The sequence below is a fragment of the Varanus komodoensis genome, unplaced genomic scaffold (assembly GCF_004798865.1).
Source record: "Varanus komodoensis strain SLA01 unplaced genomic scaffold, ASM479886v1 scaffold1, whole genome shotgun sequence".
In the NCBI taxonomy this organism is placed as follows: domain Eukaryota; kingdom Metazoa; phylum Chordata; class Lepidosauria; order Squamata; family Varanidae; genus Varanus; species Varanus komodoensis.
Window position 1 is genome coordinate 84348354 of NW_025335268.1, and position 23126 is coordinate 84371479.

General features: G+C 43.4%; 1 protein-coding gene across 1 annotated transcript; it reads right to left on the minus strand.

Annotated features, from left to right (window-relative positions):
• Nucleotides 1–140: 140 nt before the first annotated feature.
• Nucleotides 141–19765, minus strand: CHST7 (carbohydrate sulfotransferase 7). Its single transcript, XM_044431087.1, has 2 exons — nt 18259–19765; nt 141–1988 (listed from the first exon to the last, which is right to left on the minus strand). The coding sequence occupies exons 1-2, from the start codon at nt 19763–19765 to the stop codon at nt 1984–1986; spliced, it is 1512 nt and encodes a 503-aa protein (XP_044287022.1). The 3' UTR covers nt 141–1983.
• Between the last annotated feature and the right edge of the window lie 3361 nt (nt 19766–23126).

A 23126-nucleotide genomic window follows, 5' to 3' on the forward strand; every position in this document is an offset into this window, starting at 1 on the left:
TCTATGCATTTACTGTTAGTAGGCCAGCTCCTCTTGTTGGGGGCCTATATGCAAACAGGAGTATCCCTAATTCATTACCAAGTCAAACATTAAGGCATACTGAACGCCTGCCCAGAGTTCCAAGTAATGCAAGGAAGAAATGGAATAGTACACTGTTTTATTTTGTGAGATTCACTGTATTTAGTTGGTGAATTTGGTGCCTATTGAACATCAAAGAACAAGCACTGCTTGATCTATAGTCAAATTAGGTTAAGGTCTGTACTTGTTAATTACTGAAATATGAACTTGTTCCATAATGATCCTACCACAGTACAGAAAGAAAGAAAGAAAGAAAGAAAGAAAGAAAGAAAGAAAGAAAGAAAGACCATCCCATGGTGAAAGTCTATGGCTTCAATCTTACTTACACTCGTTTCTGAGTAATCTCTACTCAACAACAGCATAAGACAGAGCAAGTGCTGCAGCCTTATTTCTACACTCAATTTCTAACTAAGTCTGAGTATGACTGTGCCTTGTTTGCAATAATAGAGGTATATTTGACTGTGGTTAACACAGTTAAGAATATTTGTTCTAGAAGACTGCAAAGATTAGCAGTCTGTCACCATGTTGCAATTCAAGTGAAAAGCTAGGCACACAGCTTGGAGACCTAGCTGAAAAGCATCTGATACATCCTAAAAGGCTGGTCCTGGTTTTAACCTATTTTGTAAACTTTGAGGCTAGATGAGACTTCAGTCACACCACTGCTCTCACCAATTCACTGGGGAAGAGGGTAGATATCATCTTCCATTTGCAAATATATCACATCTTCCATCTTTTTCTTATCACAGACAATTTGTTATGGAGGAAAAGACAGAACAGGTGCATAATCCCTTCTGACTGGCAATACTAGATTTCTGTCTGGAAGTATCTACTGTCTTGCTAATTCTGGAACAGAGTAAGATAACCTGAGAAGACCACACTTACCTGTCAGTGGAGACCACTTCTGTGGTTGGGTACCTTAAAAGCCCAAGTAGGTGCTCTGGTGAGAATTTAGCAGGCAAACTCATGTTCATCAATTAATCCTCCGTTAAAAGGAAAAAGTTACTTTTAAAAATGGATCCTCAGTTACAGAATATGTAGCTTTACTTTGAATAATGAAAGCCTCTTCTCAAATTTAGATTTGCCTTGTGGACTTTCTGACATCTGAAGGCCAGTTTCAGTTCAGTTATTGGTCAACAGGATGTCAGTTTAAATTCAATTTACTTATTCTCCATTACTGTATTTTTTTCTTAAATAAGCTGGATGGGGAATTTTGTGTTTCAGCAGATGTGTCGCAGCCTGAGCATTTATAATAAAAAGAAATGGTTTACAGTTGCTGTGTCTAGCTTTTCATCAGCAGTTTTCACTTGGTGAGTCACATTACTGCTAAGATCATGTTCATTACAGATAAACTTAATTTTAAGAAACAAAGTCAAATGGGAGAGAGGAGAAAAAGGAAGGACAGAGTGTGTGTAAATTTCTTCATAACTACTAACACATCAACCATTTACCCTATACCACTAATAGTGTGAGCTTTGAATCTCGGTGTTGTGCTGAATTTTCCTCCATGTGACATTAACAGGAAGTGGAAAGAGTTCTAAACACATTTATACTTGTGTTGCACTTCACACAGTAGATGATTGTCCAAGTACTGACAGTGTGTGTGTGTGTGTGTGCGTGTAAAGGTCTTGTCATAAGCAGTACCATTACAATTGACAACACACTACTGGTAGATTTAAGATGAAATATAAAGCACTTCAAAAGTGGAGGGCCACAGTTGTCATATTGCACCATGTTATTTTCCTTATGGGAAATTCTCTTTATAATGTCCTTTTCCATAAAGCTAGTCCATTTCTTCTGCTGCCATGCAGGATTTACAGTAGACATCGCAATTGACTGATGTTTCCAGTGTCTATGGAATGCATAGCTCCTTTCCATTCCCTGTGTGATATGTCAGCTTCCAGCCAATTAGCCTGCAGAGGTGAGAACAAGTCCAAAGTTTGGATCAGAACATGTTTTTTTTTAGTCAAATGCATGCATTAACATTGCAAACCCAGGTGTTGTAGCAAGGCAGGACTGACACTTCCATTCAGCTAATCATGTTCTTTTCAGATTATGCTGTGTTACATCTCGGTAGGAAAAACACTGTTAAACACCTGGCAGACCTAAAACTCCTTAGCATCATCGGTTTGAAAACTATTACTGGAAAGAATAAATGGTTTTGCATTTCTGCAGGCATGGCCATTCCTTTTGGAGCACAGTTGTTCCTTTGCTCTGACTGGCTTCTCAGATACAGTAATAATACCTTAAGTGTCAGAAGCTGTGTGGTTTCAGCAATTCATGCAGTGTGGGTCAGTGGTAGTGTGTAGAAATACAGGGCTAAGGGGGCTAGCGGTCTGGCTTGGCATAAAGGCAGCTTCCCATGTCCTTTCTAAAACAACATAAAAGCTAACCAGAAAGACATGGCAGGGTGGTAGCTCACTAGCAGAATGCATCTTCTCCTGAGTGGACAACAGTGAGCTGGATGGACCACTGGTTTGGCTCTGTATGAGGCCACTTTCTATGTTTGAATAGCCACATGTTTGAGCTGACCTAGAGTCACAAGGGCTACACATACATCTCTCAAGTGGTTTGTTCATGGGACAAAAGCAAGCCTGCATTTGCTTTTTCCAATTAACTGTCATTGGTTCATTACATACTATTTTAAACAAGTATTATAAGGAACATAGGTACCATGGTGTGTCTTTTTATCCCTTTTCTTCAACTTACAGTTGCATTTCACAAAAGTTTCTGGGTTATAGCAACAGTAGAAAGTAGACCTGGTAACTTGGCAGTGCCAAATTTACATGCTGTGTTGTACTACAGAATGCAGATTAACACTGCCTTGGGAAAACTGAGCACACATGGACTAAGGTGAGCAACAAAAATTTAATGTAGCGAAGCCATTCTTATCAATGCTTAATCCAAGCAGATCAAGAAATAGCCTTTTAGGCCAGAAAAACACAAGGGCTCTGTTGAGATACTATTTTGCTTCAGAACTATGTTCAGCAAGATATTGGAAATACTTCGTAAGCCACAGACATGTTTTGTTTTTGTTTGTTTTTTCTCATTTTGCAGGGTTAGGGGGGTCTTACATTCAAATTCAGGTTTGATCTTTACATTCCCTACAGCAAGCATAGAAAGGAAAGTCAGGCAAAAATTACTATCTGCAGTTACTACATGGAACTGCAGAAAAGCAGTCTGCAACTGCAGTTCAAGACCCCTTAAGCAAATAACACCAATGTTATTCCATTAGTTACCAAGGGTGTCTCCAAATAGAGCAGTGACATATACAATAATAGCATGTAATGGTGAAAGCATAGTTTAAGCAATGCGTTTTGCAAATTTTACTGGGTAATTCCTATAAAACATAATTGAGGAGTTGCCCTTCTTTTTTGTGGTATTTGGAATTTCAAAACAAAACAAAATGACTCACAACATTGATACCCAGCTGGGGACAGCCTGGGATTAAGGGATAAAGAAAAGAGGTTTGTGAAATTATATAGGACTCTACTGTTCCTGCTATCTTTTAAAGTGAAGGGTGGGGAACCTCAGGCTGAGAGCCAAATCTGGCCCTGCAGCGTTCCCCGTATGGTGCCAACCCTTTCCTCCTAGCCCACCTGCCTTCCCAGTCACAGGTAACTTTGGTGGTTTCCTAGATTCCATGCAGTTTCCCCCCATATTAAACGCTTGGAAGCCCACGCGTAAGGCTTTGCTTACTGGCAGAAAGAACTTTTGAGCTATAATATCCTAGCATCTGCAGTAATTGCAGCAACCATTCCTGCAATGTGGTTCTGAAAAGTTTCTCCAAAATTGAATTTGGCCCAGGAACTTAAGCCACAATTCTCCACCCCTGCTTAAGCCAAAACTCATCTGAAAGCTGCACAAGATGCATACTGTTCCTTAGTCCAAAAAAAGCCTGTTTCTCTTTCCTGACCACAATTATGCTGTTCTTCAGTAATGCACAACTGCTAGCAAAAGACATGATTTGGATGAAACCACCGGAAATCTCAGACTGCTAGAATCAACTAAGCAGCCTCACTTACGAAACAGATTTAACATCGCTCAATAAAAAACCACATTTCGAACAAGGTATTATTTGTCAAGTTTTGCCAGTAGCTCCAACAGCTATTTTCTTTTCTTGATCCTACCTTCCTTGCATTTTCAATGTCATATTAATGTTTGGCATGCTTTAAATTAAATGTGTGGTTAGTCTGGAAATGATCGTGGCAAGGTCACAGTTGACCAAAAAGTACAAGAAGAGAGTCTGTTCATCTTTAATCAAGAACCATTTCCAAACAGCCATATTTTTCTTTCTCCTCTGTTGGATCACTCTCTTCTGAAATGGTCAACATCTTTAAGTAAGCCTTCTGTGGTATCGTGTTCAATATTTTACTTTCATCCAAAGAAAGTGGATTAAACAAAACCTTAACATACTTATCTTGTATCTGAGAAACAGACATCAATTTAAGTTTTTAATTTAACATTAACAGTTTTCTGGGACTTATTTTCATGAAATGCTATATTGAGAAAGCAACTATTATGAAGACTGAATTCAACTGAGCAATGGATATTTTATCCCCAGAGATGTAAAGGTCCAACTTTATTTATCAAAGTCATTATAAGGATTATAGTTAAGAGGGAGCATTTTATTTCTGTGAAATTACTTCAGATTGAAACCATACTTGACAAAATCAGGTTTATTCTAGTCTATGGTTACTGGGGAACAAAGAATTATTTTAAATGATGCATAGTATACTTCATTTTCTTCCAGGTCACATACTGTATTAAAGGAAAATGCTTTTAAAAATTCATTTCTTGGCAGTGACTCCGGGTACTATATCTCACATTAATCTTGCATATTATATAGATAGCTCTGACAGGTTCCAATAAAGAATAGATTCATTAATGTTCTTCTCCAACAGCAGCTAAATGTGAAAGAAGAAAAAGAGATGTGAAAAAAACCCCATAGTACTAGGTGACATAGGAAGCATAAGAAGTGACTATTATGAAAAAGACAAAATTCATGATAGAGATGATTAGAAAAGAAGCTGAAAATACAACTGCTTCTATCATAATGTCATTATACAAATCAATGACTGTGCAACACTGGTAACTAGCTAGGTATAGTTTTGGTCACTGTACTACCCAAAGAATGCTATAGAGGTGGAAAATGTAAAGAAAATGGCAACTAAATGTATCAAGGGTTTGGCGTAACTCCCCCATAAGAAAAACAGACAGCCCAAAACACTGAGCCAGTTTACACAATTAAACAAACTAGAATATGTTAACCATTGGTTATTTGGGGATGCACTGAAATAAGGAAATATCCTGGCTCTTGACAGCTTGTCTGCTTCTGATGCATTAAGCAGTTTATGGTCATCTGTGGGTTGTTCTCTGCAATGTGCAAACTCAGAATTCTCCATTGTTGAAGGAAAACCAACCCAGAGTTTGAACCAGAGATATGCTCTAAGGTTATAACTCTGGGTTTTTCCCTCTCAACAGCAAAGAGTTCCACACTGTGTCACATCATGGGAAACAATTTAGCAACATCCCTTGCTTGTCTGGAGCACCAGAAACAGGTAAGTAGTAAGGAACCAGGACACCTGCACCTTCACACAGGCATGCTCCTATATAACCCACACTTAAGAAACCCTGATTTGTTTAATTGTGTGAACTGAGTCAATATTCAGATCTGTTAACTTAGAGGAAAAAATGATTAACCGGGCATATGATAGTGATGTACAAAATTATGCATTGCCTCCACCAGATTACGGCTAAAATCTTCTGTAAATTATCTATCAATTTTGATTTCTTTAAGAACAGAGTGTAGAAGTCAGAGTACCCATTTATTTTCAGTTAAGTAACTGACGAAATGTACACATATAGCTTTGCTAGGTGGTAATATAGGTCACTGTCAGAGCTTAACTTTTCAGTGCTTTCCTGGTGCTAAATACCTTGCTAGACATCTCAGCGGTATGAGGTTAATCAGGGTGAACTGTGGTGAAGCCAAGGTCACAAGCTGCAGCTGGATGATTCTTTAAGACACACAAAAATCAGTGAAAGCACTCTAAAAATGCACATTTATACACCAGAAGTAGATAAACACCTATCTTTAAGCAACCTGGATCTCTCTATACATATATCTATATACACTGCTTCTATCAGCATGTGTGTTTCTGTTGTTTTTATTCCCCTAACCCCTTGCCCTCTTATCAGTCTCATGGTATGGCCACTATGCATTTAAGTAAACCCAATTTTCATGGATAGTCACCTGCTTGGTTCTTTGAGCTCTGTGGGGCTGCCATTCTGTACAACCACCCATCTGCCAGCAAGTACCACTGTACATGGAGTTTACTTCTAAATGGGTATGCACCAGATTGCACTGTACAGCATAGTAAATACTTGTCTGAGCCAATCCTGCAAGGACCAAGTGACTGAAAAGGAATAGCTTTGCACTGGAGAAAACATGCATGTACCCTCAGGACTCAAAATAAGGAATACATTTTATTTTCATTAGCCTTTTTTCCACTTGGTCTAATGCAGAGTTCTTTACAAATGCAAGTGCACATGTACACACATTTGATTTTAAAATGATAACATGAAAATCACCTTTCCTGTTTTCCCAATCTCAAAGCACAACACTCAGCATCCGCCCTTATCTGATTTACTTAGATTTCTATCTACGCACTATGAAAGAAAGCAATATGTGGTTACGCATCCTTTTCTCATAGGCTACATCATAAAAGTACCAGAGCTTTATCTTTCTCAACTGAATACTAACCATCCAGCCTGCAAAAATTTAGAATTACACAGGAAAATGCCATGAAATAAATCACTTCCAGCATTTCAATTTGGAAAGGATAAAGAGATCGTTTCACTGCACTTCCTTCCCCAACATCAGATTCCACTTCCTAAGATCCAATTCCTCCCTGATGATCCAGTATTTATTCATTGTTTATTATATTCCACCTTCCTGACAAAAATGCACTCAAGGTAACTAATAACGCAATACAGATTAAAAGCAAAATATAATGAAGGCATAAAAATAAACCCATAAAAACAAATTTAAAAGCACAACAACAAAAATAGAGACCACCCAACCAACTAAAGCCCACTTCCTCTATAGAGCTGTTTACATGTCTGAATACAAATGTCTCAGTTTGCTTGAGGAAGGTCAAGAGGGTACCAACTCAACCACCCTAAACCTGGAGTCCCAAAGTCTGGAAGTACCCACTGAAGAGGCTGTAAGCAAAAAGGAAGCTCCAGAAATACTTCTGGCTTCTCCCACCTTCTTATCACTTCCAAGGGGGAAAAGTCTGCCATTGTCTTATGGGAATCAATATGAATGTATAAGTTTTAAGGTTTTACTCCTGTTAGAGCTGAGCTGCCAGAACAGAATACCAAGGAGGTAGATACTTTCTCTTCTTGTGAGAGGTGGGGGTAGGAAAAGGAATTTCCCCCTCATCCTCTAACCACTTCAGTTACATCTAGTTAAACCCTTTAAAAGCAAAGGATTTGCAGGAGTGTCACCAGGAACAAGTTTACCCACATGAATACCTGAAGAGGAAATAACCTACTTTGACTAATCCCTAATAATTAGTCTTACATGACTGGCAGCTACACGGGTGGTGGTGGTGGGGGCATTACTTGTAAACATAGTCCAACAAGCCTTAAGCACTTTAAAGTCCCATTTATATCAGAGGCACAGATTTAAGCATTTGCTTAATTTTTTTTGTTAGCATTAATTTCCTTAATATTGTTAGCTGTCAGCAAATACAGGTGTCCTGCATATAGTTGTCAAATTGCTTATGGCAAAATACTGGAATAATTATCATTCCATTGCTGTGACTTAATGCAAGTATGAGAAATATTGAAAATGTGGAGGAGAGGGGGAAGAAGGGGGAGAGAGAGAGAGAGAGAGAGCAAAAGGGGAACATTGTACTACAGGACTGATTGGGAAGAGGTTGGCTCATATATGGGTATCCTTTGGCATATGCATCCCTCAGCAAGTGGAAGATAAAGTTTTCAAAAACAGCTGGTCATGATGAGAGCGTGCTATCTCCAGGATTAGCAGCAACATGCTGGAGAACAACAGCAGCAGCAGAGGGCTATTGACCTTATATCCTGTTTGTGGGCTTCTCATGGGCCATGGTGGGAAACAGGATGCTGGACTAGACAGGCCTTTCATCTGATCCAGCAGGGCTTCCCATCAAAAGACACATGCAGCCAGTGCAGCGTTCTGCTGTTGCTGGGGGTGCAGATGCAGATGCAAATCTACTCAGCTACATACCCAGAGCCCTCCATCCATACAGGGATCTCCTTTCTAAGACCAGGAAAACATGTTAATTTGGAAATGCAATGTGCCCCTCTCAGCACCCAAAGGTACAATTACCCTCTATTGCTTCAACAGTCAGGAAATGCACCAGCACAGATCAGCATATGATTATCAACTCATTAAGGAGCTTGAAGGGTCAAGTCAGTAAGACTGGCCCCACTGAACACCCATCCTGAAAAAGCATTTTTCACAGCCCTGGCTATTTTTCAGCATATCCAGAGGCCTCAAACCATTACAGACTGCACAATTCAGTGATGTGCTTGGCCCCCTTTCAGTGAAAATCTAAACTAATCAGTATGACAAGACAGGATTAATTATTCCCTGGATTGCAGTCACTGTCTTATCCACCTGACAGCATCATGCTAAGCAGATATTATAGCAGAGAAGGTATCTCCCACTTATCTGATTTATATGTATTGACACTGTCAAATCCTTGCTTTTCCTTTTAGCAAATTATCCCATGAAGAATTTACCAAACTCTGTGGCAACTGGGTATTGCTTATTTGAGTATGAATACCAGTTCCCTAATCTAGTGTCAAATTCATGCAGAAAAGGTTCCTATTTCTGTTTTTAAAATGAAATGAAGCCCCTGGCTTTTAAATTGGTAAATGTACATTTTTAAAAAAAAATTCTTGAAGAAAGCAAGTATAAAGGAAAAAGGTTACTACTTATCTGTCAGAAACCATGTGTGCTAATCACATCCTTAAATAAATAAGGTTATCACTCTTTCCAGGAAATTCTCCTTCTACATGTTCTGGCAGCATCCATGTGGGATTACTGCAGTGCATTATACATAGGATTGCCTCTGAAAAGTATTCAGAAATTTAATCTAGCGCAGAGCTCGATTGACTACTGGTACTATAGTATTAATAGCCCAAAGTTAAAGATCTTCATCGTTTTCCAGCTTGTTGGCAGGCACAATTCAAAGTGCTGCTTTTTGCCTTTCCTGCAAAGAATAACCTGGCACTTCAGTTGTCTAAAGGGACACATTTCCCCACAGAAACCTTCCCATCACTTTAGGCCCTCATTGGAAATCTTTCTCTGAGCAACCCAAGCTTGTCTTTCAGCTGACTTTATATTCAAAGTGACATAACAGGAAAGATAGTGAAACATGAAACCATCCTTCTTTATCTGCCCATTTGGCTCAGGCAGGGTGTCTAATTTATTTATTTAGTTCATTTTTGTCTTACTGGTTTTCTTCTCTCTTTTTAAAGGCAGCTTTAAATAAGGTGCACAATCACTCCAGGGACTGCTGAAGATGTTGGCTGGGCTTGCACAACACGCTGTGCTGAACGCTACCAAGTGTGGCTCGTTCCCTCCAGCACCAATGATGTGCCCCACAAATAGCTGGGCACAGTGGCCATTCTGAGGCAGCTCCCCTCCAGTCTTCACACCAGTGTGGGAGCACTCAAGGACGGAAGCGGGAATGACAGCTGCTCAAAAGTGCCCCAGGGTCAGGGAAGGACTGTTCTGCAGCTCCTCTCCGCCAGGACCAGCAGTGATGGGGACACACACCATCCTGCCTGGCTTCCTCCTGGAAAGACCAAGCAGAAAGCGGCTTTTTTCACAGCAGCAAATAGGTATGTTCCGGGCCTCCTCAGGGAAGACTGAGGAAAATGTGCTCTTCCCCACATCACACAGTGTGGTCAGCAGGAGGTTATTCTCCTGGGCCACCTCTGGGTTGACACTTAACAAAACATGACTGTAATTCCATTTTTTTTTTCAATCTGAGGGTGAATATTACTGGTAAAGTTGGGGCACAGCTATGGGAGGCGGGGTAAATTTACCTCAGAGTTAGCTAATTTGAACATGTGGCAGTGGGAAAAACAACTTATCCTTTCAATTAACAATGACTTTTTAATTATGTTGTTCTGGAGAAACGGGTTCTGAATGATACATTTATACAAGTTATTTTAAATATAAGATAATAAGGCTGCAATTTATGTTTAGTATATTTTTCCCATTGATGAAGACCGTTATGGCTGCAATAGATTAGCCATAAGTCATCCGAGGCTTATGCGGATGGGGTGGCATATAAGTTCTCCAAATAAATAAATAAATTTGGGAAAGGGCTTTCTAAATGTGCACAGTCTTGAATAGAAACCAGCTTTGATAAAGGAAATCACAGTGTCATTAAAGGATTGCTTATTGAATATTCATATTGTACAATAATGTTTGCCATATTCTTATTTTTATAAAATATATTTTATATGTACTTTCATAGAAATATGTACTTTCCTAAAACCATTATTGCACAGAAGTTTAGGTTTGTTTAGGGATTCTTTCCTCTTTTCTTTGTGTCCCTCCTCTGGATCGAGCCCAGAAAATGCTCTTCCTTTCTCCCTCCTGGTCCTCCTCCAGGGGGTGCCAGAAGAACATGCTTCTTGTACCCTGCATGCGGCACAGAGGGCCTGGTGGGAGAAATCGCCACTGTGATCAGCCAGTGTTCTTCCTGATACACCCAGAAAATGCCTCTTCTTTCCTGTGGAATTGGAGGGCCGTTGTGCCAGAAAGCGAGGGGAGAAGAGGCATGTTCTCCTAGGTTTACCTGGGAGTAGGCCAGTGAGAACACAGCCCCTTTGTCTGCTGTGCTGCCAAGGTTGCAGGCGGCCTGCAGGCCAGGCTCTGCTGTCCAGTGGCACCTCTGGCCCTGTGTGAGTCTTGAGGGGCCACATGTGTGGCAGAAACAGTGGTGCCACTGGACCTGGTTTCCCCAAACCCTGAGCGGGTCTCGAAGGAGTGGTGCCAGTTGGCAGAAAGCTGAAGACAGCTTCCTGTGTGTGCCATGGGACTTCTGGCCAAGTGGCTCGCTTGTTTGGTGCTTGTTTCCCCAACCCTTATGGGTCATGTCATCCAACTTTGGATGATACAGCAAGTCCCAAACAAGGTGGCTTTTCTCTAACAAAACTCTCTCAGGTGGGGACAACACCATGCCGCCCTAGTTGTGTAGGACCAGCCATTTTCTTGTTAGCACACGCCTGGAGCTGACTGGCATGCAGCTAGCCAGTCAGCACCATGCACAGTCATTCATTTTCAGACACACAGAATTGTTCCTTGTTTCAGACAAGTAGGTACATTCCATAATAGTCCTCTGGGAAAAGAATCCCAGAGAAGCTGTGTGTCCTGGATGCAATAACACTGCCTGGAATCATCTTTTTTAGGTTCAACATCTTGCAACTCAGGATACAATCTGACACCTGCCTATTTGAGTCAGCCACACTGAGCTTACTTCTGAGCAAGTATGTTTGATTATTATTATTATTATTATTATTATTATTATTATTACATTTCTATGCCGCCCCTTGCCGAAGCCTCGGGGCGGCTTACAACACAGTAAAATACATTGAATAGGCACATGCAGAATAGAATACCCACTCCTTCCTGTTTATCATGCACTAACAAAAGTAATATTGGCAGAATTTCAACCACCAATGAGAAATTGCTATGCTGATGCACTTTTCTCACCTTCCAGTTGCATTGCCAATGAGCACACAGAGGGTATAATACCTTCCAATATAATATACATTGCAGCAATAACCTCTGGGTGGATTTCTACAAGTAAAATCAATAAGCTCAAAAGCAGCATATTCTGCTAATGTATGCTGTTAAACTCTGGGGGGAAACCCCAGATTTTCCTCATATTGGCATGCCTCAAGTTGATGAATACCTTATTTCTCGTTTCACAATGCTTTTCATGGTATTACTTCAAAACATTTGAAGCAATGGAAAGAGACCAAGCCAAACCTTAGCCGAAGCAGCTAAATATGCCCTGTTTTTTGGCACTGTCCTGTGTTTCTAAGACTCTGGAGTGATGATGCTTGTGTACTCAGTCCCAATTTGTGGTGTAATTGTTTTGTCTCAATAATGAAATACATGCTTTGTGGGTTATATCCCTGAGATTCTACCAGGTTGTTATGCAGCTGTGCTTAAAACTCTCCACTTCCCCCTCGCAGGAGGCCTGTTTATGCTTAAATCCTGGGGTCATTAGAAGTTCTAACTGAAAATGTATTCTTAGACTCTTACATCACAGTAGGACACTGCCCAGTAGTCTCTTGGCATCACACCCCCATTCCAAGCACTTTAAAAATGCAGTTGGCTTTTCAGACAAACAAGGCATGCTGCAAATAAACAAGAAATTCTCAAATGGCACAGTGCCCTTATGTGGAAAAACCGGGACTATTCATTTGCTGTCACCAATGAATGCCTGAAGAATTTGAGCTTCTCCGGTTTTTCTATCAATGTAGAGGTTGCATGTGAAGCAGTCTGTGTGTTTAAACCCTACCAAATTTCAAGGCAGAAACCTTGTCGGTATTGTGACTATCTTGCAAGCTTTCTCTTTCTCAGCACACCCAAATTATCACTTGAATGATTTACAGTACATTTATTGTTTCAAGCCCATAAATAGGCTCCTTTCAGTCATTTGCCATAATCCCCTCCAGTAATTGCTTCCCCCCAAAGCTCTGTATTATGCTTTGTATAATTGCCATTCTTCTCTCTGTCTCTTTTTAATCTTCCTGCTGGAGATTTTTAAAAGTGGCCACCCCTAGCACTCAATTACTCCAGATATTACCTATGGCTGGGATGTAAAAATATGCTGGAGTTACAGGGAACACAATGAAAGAAAAATGCTCATAGTGAAACTATACTATGTGAGAAAGGAAGAAAAATGTTTCCTCCTTAATGGCAGCTTAAATCTTTGCAGTGCATCTAGAAAGTGGCTTTTTGTTCTATATTAGGCCCAGGATCCTATAAGCATCTTGTTTGGCCACAGCTCCATCTAAATAAATGCATTTGCCTGCCACTACCATGCCAATGCTTACACAGGTGTTTAAAGATCGCCTTGTTTGAGGAATTTAAGTTTATGCACAGTTTTCTCTGCAGTAGGCGGGCTAAAGAAAAGGAAGGAAGTAGGACAGAATGCTGCCAAGTATCTATTTGTGTGGCCTCAGGGGCAAAATTCTACTCCTGTCTGTAACTCATACCACATTAGTAACTGGAATAGTTTTGTGGAAGTGAGAACAGAAGCTGCTTTTCACAAAAGCTTTGAAAGGGCAGGCAAAATGGAAAGAGTTAAGAGCCCTATTTTTATCAAATCACGCATAGGTCCAGGAAGAGAGAAATATGTTCACTCTTCTGCTTATGCTTCCATTATGAAATGCATGCATTTGTGAAGAAGATGATGAAAACTATGCTATAATTTAGCTTGGCAATCCTATGCATGTCTATCTAGAAGAAAGAATCATTGAGTTTGGTGGAACTTACTTCTAGGTAAATGGATATATATGACTGATTATGTGTGTTTAATTTCAAAACGTCTCCCAAAGTTCAGTATGACTCACTTCTTTGTGTATATACACCCACATGTTTCATGGAAACATGCATAGAATTCTAAAGGCCATTACAGGACAGTTGTATTGTTACAAAACCTATGGTAATAATTAAAAAACACAGAGAGATTCTAAAGTGCCCTTCTGTGATGGTGGTGATAATAATATAAATCATTGTATGTTAAATGTTAATATGCAGGATTATTCTTGATCCCAGATAGTCTTGATTTGAGATCCACAATCTGATCTCTATGTCAAAATAACATCTACACAAGTGTGATTGTAAACCTAAATAGCCCCTGAAAGTTTACTAAAATGTTTTAACTCCAACCTGCCTCCTCCCCTACAAGCCCTCACCCACAATTCAAAGTCTGCAGCAATTACAGCAAGAACAACAAAAGTCTTCCCACTGAGCTTGCCAAGGTTGACAGGAAAATGTTAACAAGCATTTAGATTTGTTTGTATGCCAGCCACCATTTAAAATGTGAGAGGATGTCATTATAGCAATAGGGTGCACATCATCAGTCAGGAATCTGGGAATCAAAACTTTTTCCCAGGAGGGTCTCTTGGAGATCTCCATGGACCTTTCCCTGCCCCACTTCTGAAATAAGCGGATCACAGCAACAGCGAATTCTCATACTTGGCATTTCCTAGAACTCTTTGCAATGTGTTTAGGCTTATGTTACCAGGTAAGATACAATGAACTGAATGTCAAGTCTTTGCTTGTCTAAGGTGTGTGACTATTTAAAAACACTAAACAGACGGACATCTTTTAAATGGAAACACCTTTCAACTTCACTGTTGCCAAAAGCTTACTGGTGGTCCAAAAGCAACATGTGTATTTCATGTACAACCTAGTGCAAGGGGAGATGCCCCATCCAAACCTTTATCTGACTGTTTCATACAGGCCCACAGTTTTATACCTTCCTAAACTTCAAGAGCAAACTGTGAATTGCATCCAGCTATCAAAGAGAAATTCAAACCTAGCTTAGCAATGCTGAAAAACCAACAGTAGGACATACTATCTGAACAGGACAAAATAAAGAAAAGATGGACACAATATAAAAAGTTACTAAGCATAAGAGATAAAGGATGACAAACTTCTTTGAGAGGAATCCTATGAAGCCTTTAAAGATCTCCCTTGTTATCCAGGGGCCTGATGGGTTTATCCAGGTGCCCTTTTCCGCTCTTCTTGGCCGGAACCATTACAGTACTGAAGAACCATTACAGTATTTTAATGTATTTTATTAATGTTGAAATGTTTCAAATGGTTTATGTACTGTTTTAAATGTTTTTATATCCCCTTGGTGAACCACCCAGACAGTTTCAGCTATGGGTGGTATAGAATTGTAATAAATAATAATTGTAATAATAATGGAGTTCCAATATTGGAAAGTGAAGTGAAAGTCACTCTGAAAGCACTTGGAAGGAATAAAGAACTCACAGTAGTCAGGATACCAATAGAACTATTATGCACTACAGAGACTGAACCAGTCCAAATTTTAACTATGGTATGTCAACAAATACGGAAAAAAACAACAGCCTGGAAATGTTCAATACATATTCCAATCCTAAAGAAAGGAGAAACAAAAGAGTGCATCAACTGTAGGACCATTGCACTAATTTCCCATGCCAGCAAAATGATGCTCAAGATGTTGCAACACAAAATATTACCCAACAAGGAGCAAGAAGTGGCTGATGTTCAAACCTGATTTGAAAAAAAGGAAGAGGCACTCTAGCTCATACCACAAATACACATTAGCTAGTGGAGTGCACTAATATTTTCAGAAGATCAGTTTATGCTTTATAGACTATACAGCAAGCCTTTGACTGTCTGGATCAGAACACACTATGGATGGTTCTAAAAGAAATGGGCCCATCCTCAGTACTTCATTGTTCTGATGCATGGCCTGTATTGTGTACAAAAAGCTGCTGTTAGGACAGAATATTGAGAATCAGAATGGTTTCCTATAGGCAACGCCATCAGACAAGGGTGTATTTTATTTCCTTAGCTACTCAAATGGTACACAGAACGTATCATTGGGAAAGCTGGACTAGGATCAGAAAAAGAAGGGCTCAAAATTGCACAAGAGACATGAATAAGATATACAAATGATACCATACTACTGGCAGGAAGGAGCAATAACTGAAATGATTTCTGATGAAAGTGAAGGAAAAAAGTGCAAAGGCAGAACTGCAGTTGAACAATAAGAAAGCAAAAATCAGGAGAATCACACAACTTTTAGTGTCAACAATTAAGATACTGAAATTGTGAATGATTTTGAATACTTTGGCTTAGCTATCAATTCAAAAGGAGCCTGTGGCCAAGGAAATAGTAGACTGAGACTTGGAAGGGCAGCAATGAAGGAAGATTCAAATACATTATTATGATGTTACATTTCTTTACTGCTTGTAGCTGAAACGTTCTCGGTGGTTCGCAACACTTTAAGTCACCCATCCAGGTTTACAACCAGGCCCAACCCTACTTAGCTTCCAAAATTAGGCAGGATCAGGCACTTCAGGCTACATGGAAGCTAAGGATTAAAATATTAGAGTCCAAGGCCAAGTTCATTCACACTACTGCATTCCTGATCACTTTGTACATGCTGAAAGCTGGAGAGTGAAGAAAGCCGATTGGAAAAATAATGATGCATTTGAAACATGGTGCTGTATATTTTTGTGAATATAAAGATGAACAAGTGGGTCCTAGATCAAACCAAGTCAGAACTTTCTCCAGAAGGAAAAATGACAAAGAGAGTGAAAAGCAGAAGACAACAAACTAATGGATGGATGGATTCCATTAAGGAAGCCACAGTCCTGAGTTGTGGCTTGAGCTGAGCAGGGCTTTCTGATAAGCCATTCTGGAGCATATTTATTCATAGGGTAGCAGCTTTAAAGACTATCATCAAAGACAACAGTACATCCAATGGTTTGGGGTTATGAAGCTGTAGTCCAAAACATCTGGAGAACCAAATTGCCTATTCTGGCTTTAAGCAATAGATACACATTAGTTTGCTTTTCCTGTATTGTTCAGAAAATCTCCAAAGGGGAACTGATTAAAAAAAAACAATTTAGGGTTCAATCCTATGAGTAAATCCTTGAAAGCAAATCCAATGGAAACCCATGGGATCTACTTTCCTGCAGACATTGCTACATTTTTCATTGATGGAATTCCTTGCTTTGCACAGAGACCCTTTTTCTTAATCTTTCAGATTCTTTTTTAATCTCTGCCCAATAACCAGACTGAACAAAATACAATGTGGTCTTTTATAAGATTCAGTCAGTGGTCCTAATCACATTTACTTGCAAGAAGGTCCCATTAATTTCACTGTGACTTATTTCAGTGTTCACATTATAGAATTGCATGTTTGATTGCTGCATGCATCTCTGAAGGCTTAGTTCTAAAACATGCACAATCCTAAACATGATGACTTTGCATATGTGCAGAGTATGTACACCACATTATTGAGAGATGTCTCATATTAGGCACAAAAACCACAGCCAAGCATGATTCTGAAACCAGTCTGCTGCATAAAAAGGTAAAAGTTTCCCCATGACATTAAAGTCCAGTCATGTCTGACTCTTGGGGGTGGTGCTCATCTCTGTTTCCTAGCCGAGGGCGCCAGCGTTTGTCCGCAGACAGTCTCCGTGGTCATGTGGCTGGCATGACTAAACACCGAAGTGCATGGAATGCTGTTACTTTCCCACCAAAGGGGTACCTTTTTATCTCCTTGCATTTGCATGCTTTCGAACTGCAAGGTTGGCAGGAGCTGGGACAGAGTACGGGAATTCACCCCGTCTGCGGATTCAAACTGTTGATCTTTTGATCAAACAGCCCAGTGGCTCAGCGGTTTAACCCATGCTCGATAATCATCAAGAATTGGCATCCAGGACATGTGATTTCCTTTGCTGTCAGTATCACTACCCTGCAGTGTGATATTTTATGGTCCTAATACTTGCTGCAAATAAAGTAGCTGCCACTCACAGATAATCAGAGTACTTACAGCCTATTTGCTAAAACCAAGGGCCCAGGTGGCGGTGTGCATTTCATTCTTTCTGAATTCTGCCCCCATCCATATGTTCAAACTTTATGGGGCTTCCTTTAGACTGAGAGCTGAACAGTGCTACACAGAGACTGCTTCCAAATCAGGCTTTTATCGTGCCTCACACTTCTGCCTCTCACACAGAGAATGTTATGGAGGCAGTGTTAAGGATACAAACAAGAAGTCCAATTAGTAGCCCTCTGAGGTTTCCCACCAGTCCCTCCATCCCTTTCCTCACTAAAAGAAAAAAGTTGAGGAAAAGACAGGTGCACAATGCCTTGTGACCATGAGCCCAAGGAATGGGTCCTGGTTTGAAGCATCCCGATTTTTGAAAGAGGCATGGCAATTCCTCCCAAACAGTCTGCAGGCCAGGCACGGAACCTACTAGTAATCGCACTGGCCCGCTAGATGCTCCCCTGCTGGGCTCTCCTGCAAAAGCAAGGGAACGCATCCCCCGCGGGAAAGTGGCGGAAGCCGAAGGCAAGTGAAACTCTACCTGGGCGTGGAGGAGCGCTCGGGCGCCCCCCGATGGCCTCGCGCCGGCCGCCCTCCTCGCCGCTGAGCGGGTACGCGAGGAGGTCCATGGCCTCGCCGCAGGCAGCCTCCACCTGGCGCACCTGCTCGCGGCTGAGGCGCTCCCGCCAGGCGTGGACGGCTTCGCGCGCGTCGCGGGCGGAGATGAGGAAGGGCCGCTCGGAGGAGTAGGCGGCGCCGCGCGTCATGTTGAGCACGAAGTCCTCGAGGGCGGCCGGCGAGGGCAGGTCGGCGAAGCGCAGCAGGCGGCGCAGCGTGGCGCGCGGCTCCAGCACCAGGTCCTCGTAGCGCAGCTGCGTGTAGCGGGCGCGCAGCCAGTCCGGGGCGCGCCGCGCCAGCAGCAGGTCGCGCAGCCAGGCCTGGCAGATCACCTCGAGGGCGCCGCCCAGAAAGAACTCCGCGCGGTGCTGCTGGTGCGCCCGGACGCCGCCGACGCCGGCCAGGGCCGCGGCTGCGGGCGGCAGCAGCAGCTGCCGACGGAGGAGTCCCCGGGGCTCGGCGCGGTGGCGGCTCCGCAGCACCTGGATGCTCTCCCGGAGCAGCGACTGCTTGGCCTTCAGGCGCGAGTTGTGCACGGCGCGCGGGTCGCGGAAGAGCTGGACGACGCGCAGGTCCAGGTCGGGGTCGCGCAGCAGCGGCAGCAGCGCGCCCAGCTCCAGCAGCCTCACGTCCTTTATCACCATCACCGGGTACTTGCGGCACTCGGCCTCCAGCTCCCGCAGCGCCCGGGGCGGGCAGCTCTGCTCGCAGGCGGCGCCGTCGACGAGGCCCACCTCGGCGCGGGGCCGGGGCGCGTCGGGGCACAGCGGCGCCGAGCAGATCACCTTGTTGGTCCGCCAGCCGAAGATGCTGGCCGTGCTGAGGTTGCGCGGGCTGCCCTCAGGCGCGGCGGCCGGGAAGAGCGCGAGCGGGTCGCGGGGGCCGGGCGGCGACGCGTACAGGCGCAGCACGGAGAAGTCGCAGCGGAACAGCGAGCGCATCATGTCCCGCAGCGCGCCCTGCAGGCTCAGCGCGTCGCCCGGGTAGAGCGCCTGCCACAGGTGCCACATGGGCTCGTACAGGTAGAACACGTCCGGGTGCTGGTTGAAGAGCTCGCCCAGGAAGGACGAGCCGGTGCGCCAGGTGGCGTGCAGGTAAATGTGCCGCTTTCCCCCCGCGCGGCTGCCCGGCCCGGCCGCGCCCGTCGTCCCGTTCGGCGCCGCGTCCGGGCCGGCCGCCGCGGCTTCGGCGGGCGGCGGCGGCTGCTGCTGCTGCTGCCGCTGCTCTTCCCAGCCCCAGTCCCCCAGCGCCTCCGCCAGGCTGGGGCAGCGGCGGGGCAGCAGCAGCTCCTCGCCCGCGCGCCCCCTCCCGCCGGCTCCGTAGTCCAGCAAGTAGGACACCAGCAGCAGGAGCAGCAGCGTGTAGAGCGCCAAGCCCAGCGCGAAGCGCCGGTGCTGCCAGCGCCACCTCCAGCGCCGCCGGCCCTTCATCGCGCTCCGGCCACGCCTGCGAGGCTGCCCAGGCCGCCGCGGCTGCAGCGGCGCAAGTCGGGCGGGCGCTCGTGCCTGTTTTCAAAAACACGCACAAACTTGGGGAGGGGAGGGGAGGGAGGGAAGTGGCCGCCGCGCCAGCCGCGCCTACCCCGCTTGGGAACACGCCCACATGCCGGCGAGAGGCGACGGGGCGGGAAGCCCGGCCTTTCTTGCAACCCTGGCGGAGGCTGCCGCCGCCCGGCGTCGATGGCGACGTCTTCCCCGCCGCTGAGCGCTACAACTCGGTGCACCTTTGCCGGTGAGCAAGTCCCGGCCAACTCGGCGAGGCAAGTTTCCACGCACAGCGCAGGATCGCGGCGCGCTCGTGCGCCTCCCCTCTCCGCGCTGCAGCGGATCCCCGCAAAACCTGCCTGCGAGTGAACTGACAGCGGCCAGGACTTCTCAGCCAGCTTGTGCAGGAAGCGAACGGTTATCTGTTTTCTGTGATGCACGCATACACCCGCCCAAAACAGACGTGTAGTTGCGGGGAGGGAATTGCAAAAAGGAAATTAGGAGAAGGCCTGCAGGGTCCCCGAGGAGGCTGGTTGCTATAGCCCGTGGCTCTAGCTCTTGAGAATGACGCTTGTCAGCAAGACTTCGGGCTACAGCTCCTGGAGTCATCTGGCTGGTATTCTGAATACACCTGGAAATGAATCAGCAGCAAACGCCTGTTAAAGGGTCTCTAACTGAAAACCTTTCAAATATATTTTGAAGCAGCTGGAATTTCTGGACACACTTTCAATAGACCAGCCTTGCCCAGCTCTCCAGAAGTGGTGGATTGCAACCCCCATCAACCCCAGCATGGCATCAGTCAGGGATGATGGCAGTCGTAGAGCATTGCATCTGGAGGGCAGCTTGTTGCGGAAGGCTGTGACAAAGCACACTGCACAGTAATGCAGTATCACTGTCTTCTGAGGTTTGTACTGGCATGACTGGAACCATCTCTCCCAGGGAACTACCAGTTGAAAACTGGGCAGAAATGCTCTTGGAGACTGCCAGTACCCGAAAGTCTGAAAGTAGCTCTGAATCCAAACATTCCCAACCTGCAAGCCTTGTCTAGGTAGGCTGGGCCCTTAAAACTGTTCTGCTGACCAGAAATACTAGGTATGGCTTCATGCCATCCAGTGGCAGCTGCCTGGAATAATGGGCATAGACACATCCCCCAAATGTCTTAGAACATATAGGGCAGCAGATGCCAGCATGTAATAAAACACAATAAGTGCAACACTAACTTGCTGTGAAAGTAGTGTTTTTTACAACTTCAGAATCAACTAGAAAAGGAATGTGAACATTTTTATTTTGGTGAATGTGAGAAATAGTCACTATTTTAATTCTTTACTTTGAGCTTGTGCAGACTTAATCCTGGCTCTGTTAAAATCAGTGCTAGTGGAAACTTGAGCAAACGGTCCTCAATGGGAGCAGAGTGTAATAGATGTGTGTACAAAAGAGCTTCTCACTTTCTCACATTCTCTTTTTAAATTAGTAACACATTTTATTAATTTGGAGCTAACCCATTTGGACCTGGAAAATCCCAAGGGCTCAGCAAAATGAAACACATACAATCTTGCAAGTACTTTATAGCATCCTAAATCCCAACCACATGTTTTTTAAAGCTCTGGAGCTCTTTTGAACTATTTCAGGCCATGAGGCATAGGACTACAAAGAATAGGGTATAGCTGCCATTTCTATGATACTTACACCACTCTTGTACAAGCTTGTACCTTCCAGATACAAGTATGTTGGACCACCCAGTATAACCACTGGAAATGAAGGCGATGGGACCTGGCATCTGAAAGCCACCATTTACATCCCACATTAATTCTTCTGCAGAGTGACTTTCTCAAAGTTATCTTCTTTAATAAAAACAACAAATATACTCTGTGTCAAATACTTGCACTTGCTCTTGCCCACATCATGTGAACACTTACGTGGGCAGTGGATTGTCTGTTACAATGAAATACAAGCTGTATTCTGTAGATGTTTTGCTTTGGACATACCCCCACTGAAGACAAGGCAGTTTTGATAGGCTTAGGACATTTAGCTTCCTTGATCTTATATGCTTACAACAAGCTAGTCCACAGAAATATTGCCTGTAAGACCCCCTCTGTTGTTGACCTAAGATAATAGTCAACATGGGATCTACAGTGAAAGAATATAATGTTTATTTATTTATTTATTTGGGATACCTGTATTCTGCCCCATTCGCATAAGGCTCGGAGCGGCTTCCAGCAAATAAATAACAATACAAAAATATAAAAATTGGACACATCCAGGCAATAAATAATTTAACAATTAATTAAAATAACATTTAAATAAAAAGGTCTTGGCCTGGCCGACGGAGCCAGGTGGACCTCTCTGAGGAGCGCATTCCTATCTCCAGAATCCTATTTGATGAAAAATGCAGGGGGCCGGATGCACTTTTCAACCAACTGAGGTTTGGCACAGTTTTGTCTCCTCCTCATTACCACCACTAACCAATTCATGTGGTGGTACAGAAGGTGGAATCTGAGATATAATGGAAAGAACCCACTGTTCCAGAACAGAAAAGTAATGGCAATGCAGTGATGAGTACAGTTATCAACAACTGAATTGCACCGTGTGTCAACAGTGCAGCTTTACGTCTCCGTGAAGCTTCTATAAACATCAGCAAGACTAGAGCATTTGTCAGTTTAAAACTGCACCTAACACATAGCAGCAGCAGCAGCAGCCAAGGCTGAGATGAAAGGCAGGCTTCCCAATACAAACACTATAGAACGGCTTCCTTATTTGATGGTCATGTTGCAGCAATTATTTTGCCTTTTGAAAGACTCTTTAAACTCTACTTTATATATCCCTTGGGTATGCCTTGCAGGCATGGCTCTCTCATGGTTTGAGCAAGGAATTGTCTGGAAGAACTACAGAAGAACTGGAGTAGGCATGTGCTCACAGAGAAGGGATTGGCATTTATTTCAGTGGTTTGTGGCAGAGTGTGTACTCTCAAGCATCTCTCATATGAAAGATAGACATTTTCCTTCAAATATTCAGCTAAAAGTTGCTGAATGTATTGCAGATTCCCACTTCTCATAAACTGCCCAATCAGCCCCAGAGCTGCAATTAACACCATACACTTAGTGTACAATTCTATGCAAGTTCAGACAAAAAAGCCTTACCGCTCCCAACATGACTGTCTGGGACATACTGGAAGTAGTAGGCCTTTATTTTTGGTTTAAACTTGCATAGGATGGCACCTTTAATTTACAGATATGCTCCATTAATGGAATGATAATCATGCTAATTCTAATATGAGTGTACAAGAGGGGAAATGGTCAGCACTGGATGA